Source organism: Staurois parvus, unplaced genomic scaffold (assembly GCF_062004578.1).
Source record: "Staurois parvus isolate SC_StPar_1 unplaced genomic scaffold, SC_StPar_1.0 ptg001004l, whole genome shotgun sequence".
Classification (NCBI taxonomy): Eukaryota; Metazoa; Chordata; class Amphibia; order Anura; family Ranidae; genus Staurois; species Staurois parvus.
In genome coordinates this window covers 116,701-132,252 of record NW_028318800.1, presented here as the reverse complement: position 1 = coordinate 132,252, position 15,552 = coordinate 116,701, and the positions used below count along the sequence as shown (strand labels likewise).

The 15,552-nt window shown below is 47.0% G+C and overlaps 1 protein-coding gene across 2 annotated transcripts in view; it reads left to right on the top strand.

Annotated features, from left to right (window-relative positions):
- Nucleotides 1–15,552, top strand: part of ZNF512B (zinc finger protein 512B) — a 53,945-nt gene that overhangs the window by 21,695 nt on the left and 16,698 nt on the right. Inside the window, exons 9-11 of one of the 2 annotated variants that reach the window (XM_089657472.1) lie at nucleotides 8,246–8,370; nucleotides 13,396–13,488; nucleotides 15,406–15,504. In XM_089657472.1, coding sequence (XP_089513598.1) covers nucleotides 8,246–8,370; nucleotides 13,396–13,488; nucleotides 15,406–15,504 — 317 coding nt within the window. The remainder of the gene's footprint in view (nucleotides 1–8,245; nucleotides 8,371–13,395; nucleotides 13,489–15,405; nucleotides 15,505–15,552) is intronic. The other variant, XM_089657473.1, reaches the window with a different exon arrangement.

Genomic DNA, 15,552 nt, shown 5'->3' with positions numbered 1-15,552 from the left:
CCCGCACTGGGAAATGCAACCGTACTGGGAACCTCGGCTGCGTTTTCTAAAGAAGTGCCGGGACTTCTTCCCTGTGTGTCCCGGGGCACCGGAGTCCATTCAAATGAATGGGCTCTCGTGCCCGAACAAAACGCAGCCCGCACGGCCACATAGGTGTGAACCAGAGGTAAAGGGTTGATCTACTAAAGGCCAATAGACTGTGCACTTTGCAAAGTGCAAGTGCAGTTGCTCCAGAGCTTAGTAAATGAGCAGAAGTTCTGCTGACTTCCATCATCCAACCATATGCAAGCAAAAATGCTGTTTTTTTTTTATTTTACTTGCACGTGATTGGGTATTCTTGGCAAAGGGAAGCTTTACCACATTTACTAAGCTGTGGAGAAACTGCACTTAAAGAGTGCAATTGCACTTTGCAAAGTGCACAGTCTATTTATCGTTAGTAAATCAACCCCTAAGATGCTGAGATAAACTCAGTTAGCCTTATTATTATTATTATTATTATTATTATTATTATTATTAAACAGGATTTATATGGCGCCAACAGTTTGCTCAGCGCTTTACAATATAAAGGGACAAAAATATAAATATAAAAATACAACAACAATACAGTTCAATACAAGAGGGTTAGGAGGGCCCTGGTCCTGGGAGCTTACAATCTAAGAGGGAGGAGCTAGTAGTACAAAGAGTAATAACTGTGGGGGATGGACTGGTAAGAGGAGTAGAAGATTCCATTATTAGCTGAGGGCAGGATAGGCTTCCCTGAAGAGATCGGTTTTCAGAGATTGCCTAAAAGTGAGCAGAGTAGGTGATAGTCTGATAAATTGGGGTAGAGAGTTCCAGAGGATGGGGGAAGCTCTGGAGAGCCTTATAAAGAGTACTTTGTTTTCACAAAGGTCAGACCTGATCCATAAACTTGTGTTGAGGGAGAGAAGCGGACGTGTGGTCACCGAGACATATAGAGAGGGTGAATCTCCCCAGTGGGGAATGCAGATGGAAATGAAAATCTAACGCGGTCACTGGCTCTACATAAACCCAAAGGCAAACATTTATTATGCTGCAACTTACCAATTTTTAGATGTGATGGCTGCATTAGTTTTTCTTTTGAGGATGGTGATCCTGCGAACAAGTTATTTATTTATTTCAGGTACTTATATAACGCTGTCAATTTACATATATATTGTACATTCACATCAGTCCCTAACCCTCAAGGGGCGTACAATCTAAGGTCCCTAACCCTCAAGGGGCGTACAATCTAAGGTCCCTAACCCTCAAGGGGGTACAATCTAAGGTCCCTAACCCTCAAGGGAGTACAATCTAAGGTCTCTAACCCTCAAGGGGCGTACAATCTAAGGTCCCTAACCCTCAAGGGGGTACAATCTAAGGTCCCTAACCCTCAAGGGGCGTACAATCTAAGGTCTCTAACCCTCAAGGGGCGTACAATCTAAGGTCCCTAACCCTCAAGGGGCGTACAATCTAAGGTCCCTAACCCTCAAGGGGGGTACAATCTAAGGTCTCTAACCCTCAAGGGGCGTACAATCTAAGGTCTCTAACCCTCAAGGGGCGTACAATCTAAGGTCCCTAACCCTCAAGGGGCGTACAATCTAAGGTCCCTAACCCTCAAGGGGCGTACAATCTAAGGTCCCTAACCCTCAAGGGGCGTACAATCTAAGGTCCCTAACCCTCAAGGGGCGTACAATCTAAGGTCCCTAACCCTCAAGGGGTGTACAATCTAAGGTCCCTAACCCTCAAGGGGGTACAATCTAAGGTCCCTAACCCTCAAGGGGCGTACAATCTAAGGTCCCTAACCCTCAAGGGGGGTACAATCTAAGGTCTCTAACCCTCAAGGGGCGTACAATCTAAGGTCCCTAACCCTCAAGGGGCGTACAATCTAAGGTCCCTAACCCTCAAGGGGCGTACAATCTAAGGTCCCTAACTCACATTCATACATACACATACTAGGGCCAACTTAGACAGGATCCAATTAACCTACCAGCATGCCTGTTGGAGAGTGGGAGGAAACCGGAGTACCCGGAGGAAACCCACGCACACAGAGGGAGAACATGCAAACTCCAAGCAGGTGGTGCCGTGGTTGGGATTCGAACCAACAACCCAAGTACTGCCAGGTGGAAGTGCTAACCATTTAGCCACTGTGCTGCCCAGTTGTTTATCAGCAGAACACGCTGTTCTGCAGATGTAGCAGTTACAGGGATGAGATGAACCATTTAATACTGACAGGCGTGCTTACAATGATCAGCTTTTATTTATTGATGTAAAACATTTATCCCAAAAGGATAAAAATGTTTGCTGTAACCGCTTATAAAGTTTTAGCTGAAATTTTGGCTTCAGTTTGCTAGAGTATTTAAATCTGCTAGTACATCTTACACTCCCCTCCCCCAATACTGACAGTTCTGCTGTCATTATGGGGGGAGGGGAGTGTAAGATGTACTAGCAGGTGTTTCTGTTGCTCCTTCATCCGGAGTGGGGGGGCGCTCTAGTACAGGAGGTGTGTTACTGGCAAGATCACCAGGTGAAAACAAAGAGGAAAGGCCTTAAAAAGAAAACTAATGCAGCCACCACATCTAATGATTGGTAATCTACAATATATTACATTCTTGATTTTGAGTTTAATACTGATTTTATTAGCTCGTATGAAAAGGAATGTCTCTTTTTCAGATTTTCAATCTCTTATCTAAGCCCCAAATGTGTCAAAGCAATGTTAAAAGCATCTTGTGTATCTCAAAGACTTACTTTCTCTCCACTCATGAATAATACATCTCCTTTAATTTCCTTTATGAGTCATCCAAAGAAAGCTGGAAGTAGTGAAACATTCCTCATTAACATATTAATAGATTTTATTTAACATGAATGTACCCTGTAAAGCAGAATATGAAAGCTATCGGCACACACTGTACACCCCACAGGGATTCTGAGGGTGCGCTGAAGTGGGTACTAGTGTCTTCTAAAGCCCGACTCCGGGCAATTTTAATTTTTTTTTCTCCTATAGCTCTCCAGCAGATGTTTAACACATCAAAGCTACTGCTGTCCCCACCAGGGACTGTACAAAGCCCACAAACAACCACCCCTACACCACCCACACAGTAACAATCTGATCATTCATGATTATAATGAAAACCAGGCATCCGAAGTATGGAAAATTATGGCTGTGGCCCCGTTATTTGGGTTTAAAACACAACATTATAACTGTTATTATACCAGTTCTTTTCCTTTAAATCAGGGGAGTCCAAACTTTCTAAGCAAAGGGCCAGTTTACTGTCCCGCGGGCATTAGGGGGGCCAGACTGTGGCCAATAGTAGAAAATGTGCCGGTGTGAGTGGCAGTCAAACTATGCCCCATCATTGGTATCAGTGGGAGGAATAGTGCCCCATCATTGGTATCAGTGGGAGGAATAGTGCTCCATCATTGGTATCAGTGGGAGGAATAGTGCCCCATCATTGGTATCAGTGGGAGGAATAATGCCCCATCATTGGTATCAGTGGGAGGAATAGTGCCCCATCATTGGTGTCAGTGGGAGGAATAGTGCCCCATCATTGGTGTCAGTGGGAGGAATAGTACCCCATTATTGGTGTCAGTGGGAGGAATAGTGCCCCATCATTGGTATCAGTGGGAGGAATAGTGCCCCATCATTGGTGTCAGTGGGAGGAATAGTGCCCCATCATTGGTATCAGTGGTAGGAATAGTGCCCCATCATTAGTATCAGAGGGGGGAATAATACCCCATCATTGGTGTCAGTGGGAGGAATAGTGCCCCATCATTGGTATCAGTGGGAGGAATAGTGCCCCATCATTGGTATCAGAGGGGGGAATAGTGCCCCATCATTGGTATCAGTGGGAGGAATAGTGCCCCATCATTGGTGTCAGTGGGAGGAATAGTGCCCCATCATTGGTGTCAGTGGGAGAAATAGTGCCCCATCATTGGTGTCAGTGGGAGAAATAGTGCCCCATCATTGGTGTCAGTGGGAGGAATAGTGCCCCATCATTGGTATCAGTGGGAGGAATAGTGCCCCATCATTGGTGTCAGTGGGAGGAATAGTGCCCCATCATTGGTATCAGTGGGAGGAATAGTGCCCCATCATTGGTGTCAGTGGGAGGAATAGTGCCCCATCATTGGTATCAGTGGCAGGAATAGTGTCCCATCATTGGTGTCAGTGGGAGGAATAGTGTCCCATCATTGGTGTCAGTGGGAGGAATAGTGCCCCATCATTGGTATCAGTGGCAGGAATAGTGTCCCATCATTGGTATCAGTGGGAGGAATAGTGCCCCATCATTGGTATCAGTGGGAGGAATAGTGCCCCATCATTGGTGTCAGTGGCAGGAATAGTGCCACATTAATTGGTATCAGTGGGAGGAATAGTGCCCCATCATTGGTGTCAGTAATAGAAATAGTGCCCCATCATTGGTGTCAGTGGGAGGAATAGTGCCCCATCCTTGGTATTAGTGGGAGGAATAGTGTCCTATCATTGGTATCAGTGGGAGGAATAGTGCCCCATCATTGGTGTCAGTGGGAGGAATAGTGCCCCATCATTGGTGTCAGTGGGAGGAATAGTGCCCCATCATTGGTATCAGCGGGAGGAATAGTGCCCCATCATTGGTGTCAGTGGGAGGATTAGTGTCCCATCATTGGTATCAGTGGGAGGAATAGTGTCCCATCATTGGTGTCAGTGGGAGGAATAGTGCCCCATCATTGGTGTAATTGGCAGGAATAGTGTCCCATCATTGGTATCAGTGGGAGGAATAGTGCCCCATCATTAGTATCAGTGGGAGGAATAGTGCCCCATCATTGGTGTCAGTGGGAGGAATAGTGCCCCATCATTGGTGTCAGTGGCAGGAATAGTGCCCCATCATAGGTATCAGTGGGAGGAATAGTGCCCCATCATTGGTATCAGTGGGAGGAATAGTGCCCCATCATTGGTGTCAGTGGGAGGAATAGTGCCCCATCATTGGTGTCAGTGGGAGGAATAGTGCCCCATCATTGGTGTCAGTGGGAGGAATAGTGCCCCATCATTGGTATCAGTGGGAGGAATAGTGCCCCATCATTGGTGTCAGTGGGAGGAATAGTGCCCCATCATTGGTGTCAGTGGCAGGAATAGTGCCCCATCATAGGTATCAGTGGGAGGAATAGTGCCCCATCATTGGTATCAGTGGGAGGAATAGTGCCCCATCATTGGTTTCAGTGGGAGGAATAGTGTCCCATCATTGGTGTCAGTGGGAGGAATAGTGCCCCATCATTGGTGTCAGTGGGAGGAATAGTGCCCCATCATTGGTGTCAGTGGGAGGAATAGTGCCCCATCATTGGTATCAGCGGGAGGAATAGTGCCCCATCATTGGTGTCAGTGGGAGGATTAGTGTCCCATCATTGGTATCAGCGGGAGGAATAGTGTCCCATCATTGGTGTCAGTGGGAGGAATAGTGCCCCATCATTGGTATCAGTGGGAGGAATAGTGCCCCATCATTGGTATCAGTGGGAGGAATAGTGCCCCATCATTGGTATCAGTGGGAGGAATAGTGTCCCATCATTGGTGTCAGTGGGAGGAATAGTGTCCCATCATTGGTGTCAGTGGGAGGAATAGTGCCCCATCATTGGTGTCAGTGGGAGGAATAGTGCCCCATCATTGGTGTCAGTGGGAGGAATAGTGCCCCATCATTGGTATCAGCGGGAGGAATAGTGCCCCATCATTGGTGTCAGTGGGAGGATTAGTGTCCCATCATTGGTATCAGTGGGAGGAATAGTGCCCCATCATTGGTGTAATTGGCAGGAATAGTGTCCCATCATTGGTATCAGTGGGAGGAATAGTGTCCCATCATTGGTGTCAGTGGGAGGAATAGTGTCCCATCATTGGTGTCAGTGGGAGGAATAGTGCCCCATCATTGGTATCAGTGGGAGGAATAGTGTCCCATCATTGGTGTCAGTGGGAGGAATAGTGTCCCATCATTGGTGTCAGTGGGAGGAATAGTGCCCCATCATTGGTATCAGTGGGAGGAATAGTGCCCCATCATTGGTATCAGTGGGAGGAATAGTGCCCCATCATTGGTATCAGTGGGAGGAATAGTGTCCCATCATTGGTGTCAGTGGGAGGAATAGTGTCCCATCATTGGTGTCAGTGGGAGGAATAGTGCCCCATCATTGGTGTCAGTGGGAGGAATAGTGCCCCATCATTGGTGTCAGTGGGAGGAATAGTGCCCCATCATTGGTATCAGCGGGAGGAATAGTGCCCCATCATTGGTGTCAGTGGGAGGATTAGTGTCCCATCATTGGTATCAGTGGGAGGAATAGTGCCCCATCATTGGTGTAATTGGCAGGAATAGTGTCCCATCATTGGTATCAGTGGGAGGAATAGTGTCCCATCATTGGTGTCAGTGGGAGGAATAGTGTCCCATCATTGGTGTCAGTGGGAGGAATAGTGCCCCATCATTGGTATCAGTGGGAGGAATAGTGTCCCATCATTGGTGTCAGTGGGAGGAATAGTGTCCCATCATTGGTGTCAGTGGGAGGAATAGTGCCCCATCATTGGTATCAGTGGGAGGAATAGTGTCCCATCATTGGTGTCAGTGGGAGGAATAGTGTCCCATCATTGGTGTCAGTGGGAGGAATAGTGTCCCATCATTGGTGTCAGTGGGAGGAATAGTGTCCCATCATTGGTGTCAGTGGGAGGAATAGTGTCCCATCATTGGTGTCAGTGGGAGGAATAGTGCCCCATCATTGGTGTCAGTGGGAGGAATAGTGTCCCATCATTGGTGTCAGTGGGAGGAATAGTGCCCCATCATTGGTATCAGTGGGAGGAATAGTGCCCCATCATTGGTATCAGTGGGAGGAATAGTGCCCCATCATTGGTATCAGTGGGAGGAATAGTGTCCCATCATTGGTGTCAGTGGGAGGAATAGTGTCCCATCATTGGTGTCAGTGGGAGGAATAGTGCCCCATCATTGGTGTCAGTGGGAGGAATAGTGCCCCATCATTGGTGTCAGTGGGAGGAATAGTGCCCCATCATTGGTATCAGCGGGAGGAATAGTGCCCCATCATTGGTGTCAGTGGGAGGATTAGTGTCCCATCATTGGTATCAGTGGGAGGAATAGTGTCCCATCATTGGTGTCAGTGGGAGGAATAGTGTCCCATCATTGGTGTCAGTGGGAGGAATAGTGCCCCATCATTGGTATCAGTGGGAGGAATAGTGTCCCATCATTGGTGTCAGTGGGAGGAATAGTGCCCCATCATTGGTATCAGTGGGAGGAATAGTGTCCCATCATTGGTGTCAGTGGGAGGAATAGTGTAGCAAGGACCAGTCAAGATAAGCAAAGGGCAACATCCAGCCCTTGGGTTAAAAGGCTTCTATCCTATTGGTTGCTTTATTTACATTCAAATGTCAGCTTCCAGTCATCAGTCCAGGATCAATGCATTGGGGGATCTTCTGTTAATAGCTTTTTCTGTGACCAGGATGAGAGGGGAGAAGGAGGATACAGGACCTGAAAGATAAACCGAGAGAGCCAGCATAAAGATTCTGTACCTTTTTATTATATCAGTTCAGTTAAAGCAGTTAACAAATAAAGATAACTCAGGAAAGAAAAGGAGGGTTGGCTGCAGGGGGTAATAAGTCTCATGGGGACACTTGGTTAGCCCCATGTCCCCAGCAGTACCTCTTTTTCACCACAAGATGCCCTCAGTCTTCTGCGGTGAATGACGCTCAGTGTCATTCAGCTCAGAAGACTGAGGACATACTGTGAGTGCAGGACATCATAGACATCATAGACATCATAGACGCACCCCCTGCACTCACAGTGTAATGGTGCAGAATAGTGCTGGATTTTCCAGTGTACCAAATAAATACTATAACCTTTTATGTCCTTAAAAAAAAGGCTTAAAATATTCACTGAATGCTTTCCTAAATGCAGGTATGTTCTGGCCAATCAAATTGGTGGGATCCTTTTATGTAGGATTTTCCTTCAAGTCAAGGCTTCATGATAATGCACCCCCAGGGAGTGTGTCCATGACTGCCTGGTTCCACAGAAGTTGTAATGGGACTGGCAGCAGAGGAGGACGCAGAGGATAGTGTGAGAGCATAAAAAGAGTGAGAAGTGCTGAAGAAACTTTTTTTTGTTTTTGCAAACAGAAGTATCTTTATAATTTGGAGTTGAGATTTCAATATTCTACCTTTTTAATAAAAGCTGTTCACTCCTTTAAATAAAATGGAATTTTGGGTAAGGATCACTTTCACACTTCTTCCCCCCTGTACCAGGCAGTGTGGACGACAAGTTCCATCGACAGACTAACAAAAGGGGAGAGGTGACCTGTCCAAACTGTGGATCGGTCACCCGCAAGACCGTGGCAGGACTGCGGAAGCACATGGATGTATGTGAGCAGGTGAGACGCAGTACGTGTTAACCGTGTGCAGCTCTGCGACGTGCATGTTTATACGTTCACAGCGGATATGGGGGGGCTCCGAAGCCATCCAGGAACTACAGTTGTCTTAAACGCATGCTGGGACATTAGAGCCACCAGTTGCCTAGTGCATATAGCCAGACTTTCTGATGGTCCAGTAGTTGCGCTTGCACAATTTGAGGGAATACCTTTGAAGGTTTACTCATGTCCACATGCAGGTTGTTGTGGATAAATGTAAGTGATTGAACCAGAATTAACCCAGATCAATTGATCATTTAAAAAATTCAAAAATTCGATTTTTCAGTCTGCGCTCATCTCTGCCGACAAAGAGTGAATAGAGATAACTAAGAATGGAACATGTTGGGTGGCAATAGGGTAGTCTTTTGTCTAAAATCAGCCATACACTTAAAGTGTTACTAAACCCCGGACCCTGCATTCACTATATCTGGTCTCCTTGGACCCTGCATTCACTATATCTGGTCTCCCTGGACCCTGCATTCACTATATCTGGTCTCCTCGGACCCTGTATTCACTATATCTGCTCTCCCTGGACCCCGCATTCACTATATCTGCTCTCCCTGGACCCTGCATTCACTATATCTGCTCTCTCCGGACCCCGCATTCACTATATCCGCTCTCCCTGGACCCTGCATTCACTATATCTGCTCTCTCCGGACCCCGCATTCACTATATCCGCTCTCCCTGGACCCTGCATTCACTATATCTGCTCTCTCCGGACCCCGCATTCACTATATCCGCTCTCCCTGGACCCTGCATTCATTATATCCGCTCTCCCTGGACCCTGCATTCATTATATCCGCTCTCCCTGGACCCTGCATTCACTATATCCGGTCTCCTCGGACCCTGCATTCACTCTATCCAGTCTCCCAGGACCCTGTATTCACTATATCCAGTCTCCCAGGATCCTGCATTCACTATATCTGGTCTCCCCGGACTCTGCATTCACTATATCCGGTCTCCCCGGACCCTGTATTCACTATATCTGGTCTCCCTGGACCCTGCATTCACTATATCTGGTCTCCCCAGACCCTGCATTCACTATATCTGGTCTCCCCAGACCCTGCATTCACTATATCTGATCTCCCACAGTACACACAACATGGAAATACAATTATTTTAGTAAATATAAACTGCTAAATACCTTCTCTCATCAGCAGTTAGAGCAGTCTTGTGACTTCTATCAGTGTTCAGCAGAACGCCTGTTAAAGCTTGTAGGAGGAGTTTTCATTCTGCTCTAGCAGGATGCAGAGCCCCTGACCTCTGTCTGGACAGTACTGATTGGCCCTAAGTTGATCACATGCACTCTCCTAAAAAAAAAAAAAAAACCTCTCTAGCAATACACACCAAACTGAACATGTGCAGAGTGACTCCACACAATATGTCTTATCAGGAGATAAGAGGGGGACACTGGAAGAAGGGGAAGATCAAAGAAGTCAGGCTCAAACAGCCTTTTTACACAATGCAGAGGATTAACCCCTTAGGTTCCACAGTGAGTATAACAAGCATGCTTTACTGCGTATACAGACTGATTTTACTATTGTGGGTTTAGTAACACTTTAAATAACCTATGAAATCCCCCATACATGCCCGACAGTATAAATGGAGGACTCTCCTGCTGTCGTCTATTGTATTTTGACACCTGGAACCCGTAGTTGACAGAATACCCAAACAGTGACTGCAACTGATTTGGATGCAGTTACTGTTTGGGTGAATTTTTTCAGCTTTAGACAAAGCAATTGGTGGAAATGTTAGCTGAAGAGAGGACTGGCAGGTGTCTGATTTTCTGCCAATTTGCCCAGACATGCACTTTAAAGTCTAAGGGAAATAAATAATAATTCATTGTTCTATTTCTCTTCTTATCTTGTTGATGTGGGTATGGCACATGCCTTTATTGTAGTGGCAGAAATCACATGTACAGAAAATAAACAGGAAAAAGCTGCAGAGATGAAAAGGTACCCCCCCTAAAAAAAAGTAAGCCCTGGTTCACACTGACGCGGTGCGTAATTCACAGCAATTTCAGTGCGAATTCCGCACCGCATTGGAATCGCACCCTGTTCAAGTGAACCGTTGCGGGTGTGTATGATAAAGTGGAGCTCCACCCAAAAAGGGAAGTTCCGCTTTAAGGACTGCTCCCCCGCTCCCCATTAAAGATTGGCACCTTTGGGGGGCGGAGCGGGTATCCAAATTTGACAGGTACCTGCTCCCACTTCCGGTTCCCTCGCCTAGAAGCGAAAGGTGTCCTCCCTCCCTCCCTGTAGTTTTGTGGGACACGTGACAGGTCCCAGAAGGCTATGGGACTATTCATGAAGCGCAGCGCTACTCGCACATGCGCAGTGGGTACACGGCTGTGAAGCCGCAAGCAGTCACAGCCGGGTGCCCACACTGAAGATGCAGGCCTCCTGGAATACAGAACGGCCAGTGAAACGGGCTGCGGGGGACACACCACGGGACAGGTAAGTGGCTGTTTTTTAAAATTCAGAAGCTACAGTATTTGTAGCTGCTGACTTTTATTTTTTGACAGCGTGAGTGGAACTCCGCTTTAACCCCTTTGCGCCAGCGCCTCCTGGCCCTTTAAGAGTTTCAGAAGTCGGGGGGCGGGGTTTTAGGGTCATGTGACCACCATGGCGGTCACATGATCGGAAAAGGTCCCGATCACAAAGGGAGATCGGGACCTTTCCGTGAGTCACAGACATCCTGTGAGCACGCAGCAACGCATATGTATTTTTAAAGGGTACGCAAATATGCAGCCGCTCGGCGTCAAGGCCCAGACACCAAGAGGCCACATATTTGCACGCACTTGGCGTCTAGGGGTTAAGTTAACAACACCCCGAAAGCGGTCTGCAAAACGCGGTGCGATGTGCAGAATCGGATCACATAGGTGTGAATACCCGTGCGTGTGGACCAAAAAAAGGGTCCTGTACGTTTCTGGTGCAGGTGCAGTGCGATTAGAGCCGTACAAAATGTATGGCTCCGATCGCACTGCACACAAATCGCATGTGATGAGCAGGGGAATGCGGTGTGGTTCCTGTGCGAATCACATGCGATTTAACGCACTGCATATATGTGAACCCGGGCTAAGCATGACATGTCATGGTCAGCTGTGCTACAACGTATAGAAATCTGCACATCTAGGGGAATTCTCAGATGTCTCATTTGATATTAGGGCCATACCACAACAGCGATCCTGCTACTGGCATTAAATTGCGAGGGTCCCTAACAAGACTGCACTTGCTCCTATGGTACTATACCCTCATTGATGGGAAATCTGCAGAATCTCGCTTTCTAGTAGTACAGCAGACATGGAATAAACACCTAGCTGGTTCAGCTCGCAGGGCAGTGAGATTGTAGGAGCAGGTGAGTGTTTCTTTTTTGCACTCCAAGTGCTGTCGCTAAACTGAAACTTTAACAAAAAAAAGAACTACCTTCAAAAAATATAGTAGATACTTACCCCCCCCTCAGCCCATGCGACCACATCCGGTTATCCCGGGTGTCTCTTCAGAAAGCACTGCTTTGGGAAGCCTTGGTAATCTGTTTGCCGCTGCGTTCAATGGTTCCTCACTGCCATGTCCTGTAGTAATGCCATTGAGCAGCAGGGGAGCAGGAAAATTGTTCCAGTCTCTGGCGAGTTACATAGTTTGGCTGAAAAAAGACAAAAGTCCATCCAGGTAAACCATAGAAAAAAAAAAGTTATCCTACACCCACAGTTGATTCAGAGGAAGGCAAAAAAAACCAGCATAGCATGATCCAATTTGCTCCTGCTGGGAAAAAAATTCCTCCCTGATCCCCCGAGAGGCAATCGGATATTCCCTGGATCAACTTTACCTATAAATGTTATATCCAGTTATATTCTGTGTATCTAAGAGAGAATCCAGGACTTTTTTGAAGCAATTCACTGAGCTGGCCAGAACCAACTCTTGAGGGAGTCTATTCCACACTTTCACGGCTCTTACTGTGAAGAAACCTTTCCGTGTTTGGAGATTAACTTTCTTTTCCTTCAGATGTAAAGAGCGCCCCCTTGTCCTCTGTGATGACCTCAGGGTGCTATTATTATTATTATTATACAGGATTTATATAGCGCCAACAGTTTGCACAGCGCTTTACTATATGAAGGGAGACAGTACAATTACAATACATTTCAGTACAGAAGGAATAGGAGGGCCCGGCTCATGGAGCTTACAATCTAAAGGAAGGGGGAGGTGATACAAAAGGTGATAGCTGCGGGGGATGATCTGGTGGAGGCAATTCAAGTACAGTTCTTAGGTGGAGGTGGGGTAGGCTTCCCTGAATAAGTGAGTTTTCAAAGATTGCCTAAAGGCAGACAGGGTGGGGGCTGACCGGACATACTGTGGTAGGGAGTTCCAGTGGATGGGAGAGGCTCTGGAGAAGTCCTGGAGGCGAGCGTGGGGGGAGGTGATGAGGGAGCTAGAGAGGAAGATATCTTGGGAGGAGCGGAGCTGGTGATTTGGTCGGTATCTGTGGATGAGGTCGGTGATGTAGCTAGGGGCAGTGTTGTGGATGGCTTTGTAAGCTGTGGTTAGTATTTTGAATTTTATAAGTTGGGTTATTGGAAGCCAGTGGAGGGATTGGCAGAGAGGGGCAGCAGTCGCTGATCGGTTGGTAAGGTGTATGAGTCTAGCAGCAGCATTCATAATAGACTGAAGGGGGGATAGCCTGTGTAACGGTAGACCAGTGAGGAGGGAGTTGCAGTAATCAAGGCGGGATATAACCAAGTTGTTTTGTGATGTCATTGAGTTGCCAATAACGGCAGGATCACTAGTGTGACATGGGTATTGCGCCTTGCAGAAACTACATTTTAGGCGTCAGGATCCTTGATGACAGCTGAAAGATTTTATATACCAACCTGCTTCATTTGCCTGGATGTTTTAAATGGCCTAATGTGTCTATTAATGATTTTTTTTTTTTAGCATTTTAGTCTTTTATGTCTACTAAGGTAGTGCCCTAACCCTGGATCTGTCTCTCCATCAGCTACAAGAAGCTCTGAGGTGTCAGCACTGCAGGAAACAGTTTAAATCGAAAGCAGGACTGAATTACCACACTATGGCCGAACACGTCAATAAGGTAATAGGATAATCCTGGTGCTCCATCATCGGTCTTTGTCACGTACCTTGGATGGAGGCCGAGTTAAGGAGAGGGCTTCCCTTGTGGCTCTGGTCTGAGCACCCCTGAATGTGGTGACAGAGGATCAAGGCTCAAAGAAGCACGATTGCCAATAGAAATAGTTCCCCCCCCCCCCCAATGACACCAACAATGGGGTCCAATGACACCAATGAAGGGGCACAATACCTCCAATGGCACCAGTGATAGGGGATTGTTTACTCCCACTGATGCTGGGACATTTTGTCTTCCCGTTGACCACTGTCTGGCCTGAAGGACAGTAAACTGGCCCGTTGTTTAGAACGTTTGGAGACCCCTGACATAGACTATATCTTCAGTGTTACACAAGGCTTTTCTTTCACTCCTTCTAGCAGGACGGAGTGGTAGAGAGGAACGAAAGCAAGTGGTCTGCATTACAGTGAACCTGTTGCTTTACCCCATATTGGCAAAGTATAGATTCTAATGCTCTTAAATTGTTGCTTGGCCCAAAGCATTATACTAGTGGTGGGTGGATACTGGTTGGGTTAACTACCTACTGGCTGCAAAAAGGGGGTAAAAAAATGTAATTGTAATTAAAGCCAGCGTGTTTCAGTGTTTTAAATGTCTCTAATAAAGTGTATGTATTAAATCCCTGAAACATGTTGGCTTTAATTGCAGTGCTGAAAAAAAATGATCCCTGAAGGAGAACCATACGTCTCCTTTTCTGGCTTTTTTGCCTTTTAGGGCTCTGCCTGGATTAAAGCAGATGGTTACTATTTGAATGTACTCTATTATTATTATTATACAGGATTTATATAGCACCAACACTTTGCGCAGAGCTTTACAATATAAGGGAGACAGTACAATTACAATACATTTCAGTACAGAAGGAATAGGAGGGCCCGGCTCATGGAGCTTACAATCTAAAGGAAGGGGGAGGTGATACAAAAGGTGATAGCTGCGGGGGATGATCTGGTGGAGGTGATTCAAGTACAGTTCTTAGGTGGAGGTGGGGTAGGCTTCCCTGAATAAGTGAGGTTTCAAAGACCGCCAAAAGGCAGAGAGGGTGGGGGCTGACCGGACATACTGTGGTAGGGAGTTCCAGAGGATGGGAGAGGCTCTGGAGGTGAGCGTAGGAGGAGGTGACGAGGGAGCTAGAGAGGATGATATCATGGGAGGAGCGGAGTGGGCGATTTGGCCGATATCTGTGGATGAGGTCGGTGATGTAGCTAGAGGCAGTGTTGTGGATGGCTCTGTAGGTTGTGGTTAGTATTTTGAATTTTATAAGTTGGGTTATTGGAAGCCAGTGAAGGGATTGGCAGAGAGGGGCAGCAGTCGCTGATCGGTTGGTAAGGTGGATGAGTCTAGCAGCAGCATTCATAATAGACTGAAGGGGGGATAACCTGTGTAATGGTAGATCAGAGGAGGGAGTTTCAGTAATCAAGGCGGGATAAAACCCTGCTTGTGGAGCTTACAATCTAAAGCACGGGTGTCAAACTGCAGCCCTTCAGCTGCTGAGAAACTACAAGTCCCATCATGCCCCTGCCTTTAGGAGTCATGCTTTTAACTGTCAGCCCTGCAATGCCTCATGGGATTTGTAGTTCCGCCACAGCTGGAGGGCCGCCAGTTTGACACCCGTGATCTAAAGGAAGGGTGGTCGTGTAGCTTTATTAGAAAGCATTGCCGTGTCATTTTTGTTTTCAAGCACATTTCACCTAAGTGGTCTTCATGGCATGGCCATTTTTGAATCGGGAAATCTGCAGCACCGTCAATCTTGCTGCAAAACCATTCCGCTCATCTCTACGGGTGATCTGACTCTCCAGATTGGTAAACCCATCGTTATGGCCATGGGATGATTGTCCTTCCCTCAGTCGTTTTTTGTCTTTCTCCACTTCCATTTAGTCTTCCAGCCCTAAAGAGGTCCCGGTGGATGACCCCAGGGAGCGGGAACGCCTGCGCAAAGTTCTCAAGCAGATGGGAAAACTACGCTGCCCCAAGGAGGTAAATCCTTAGGACAAGAAATCTAGTAATCTACAAAGAGCAGATCTG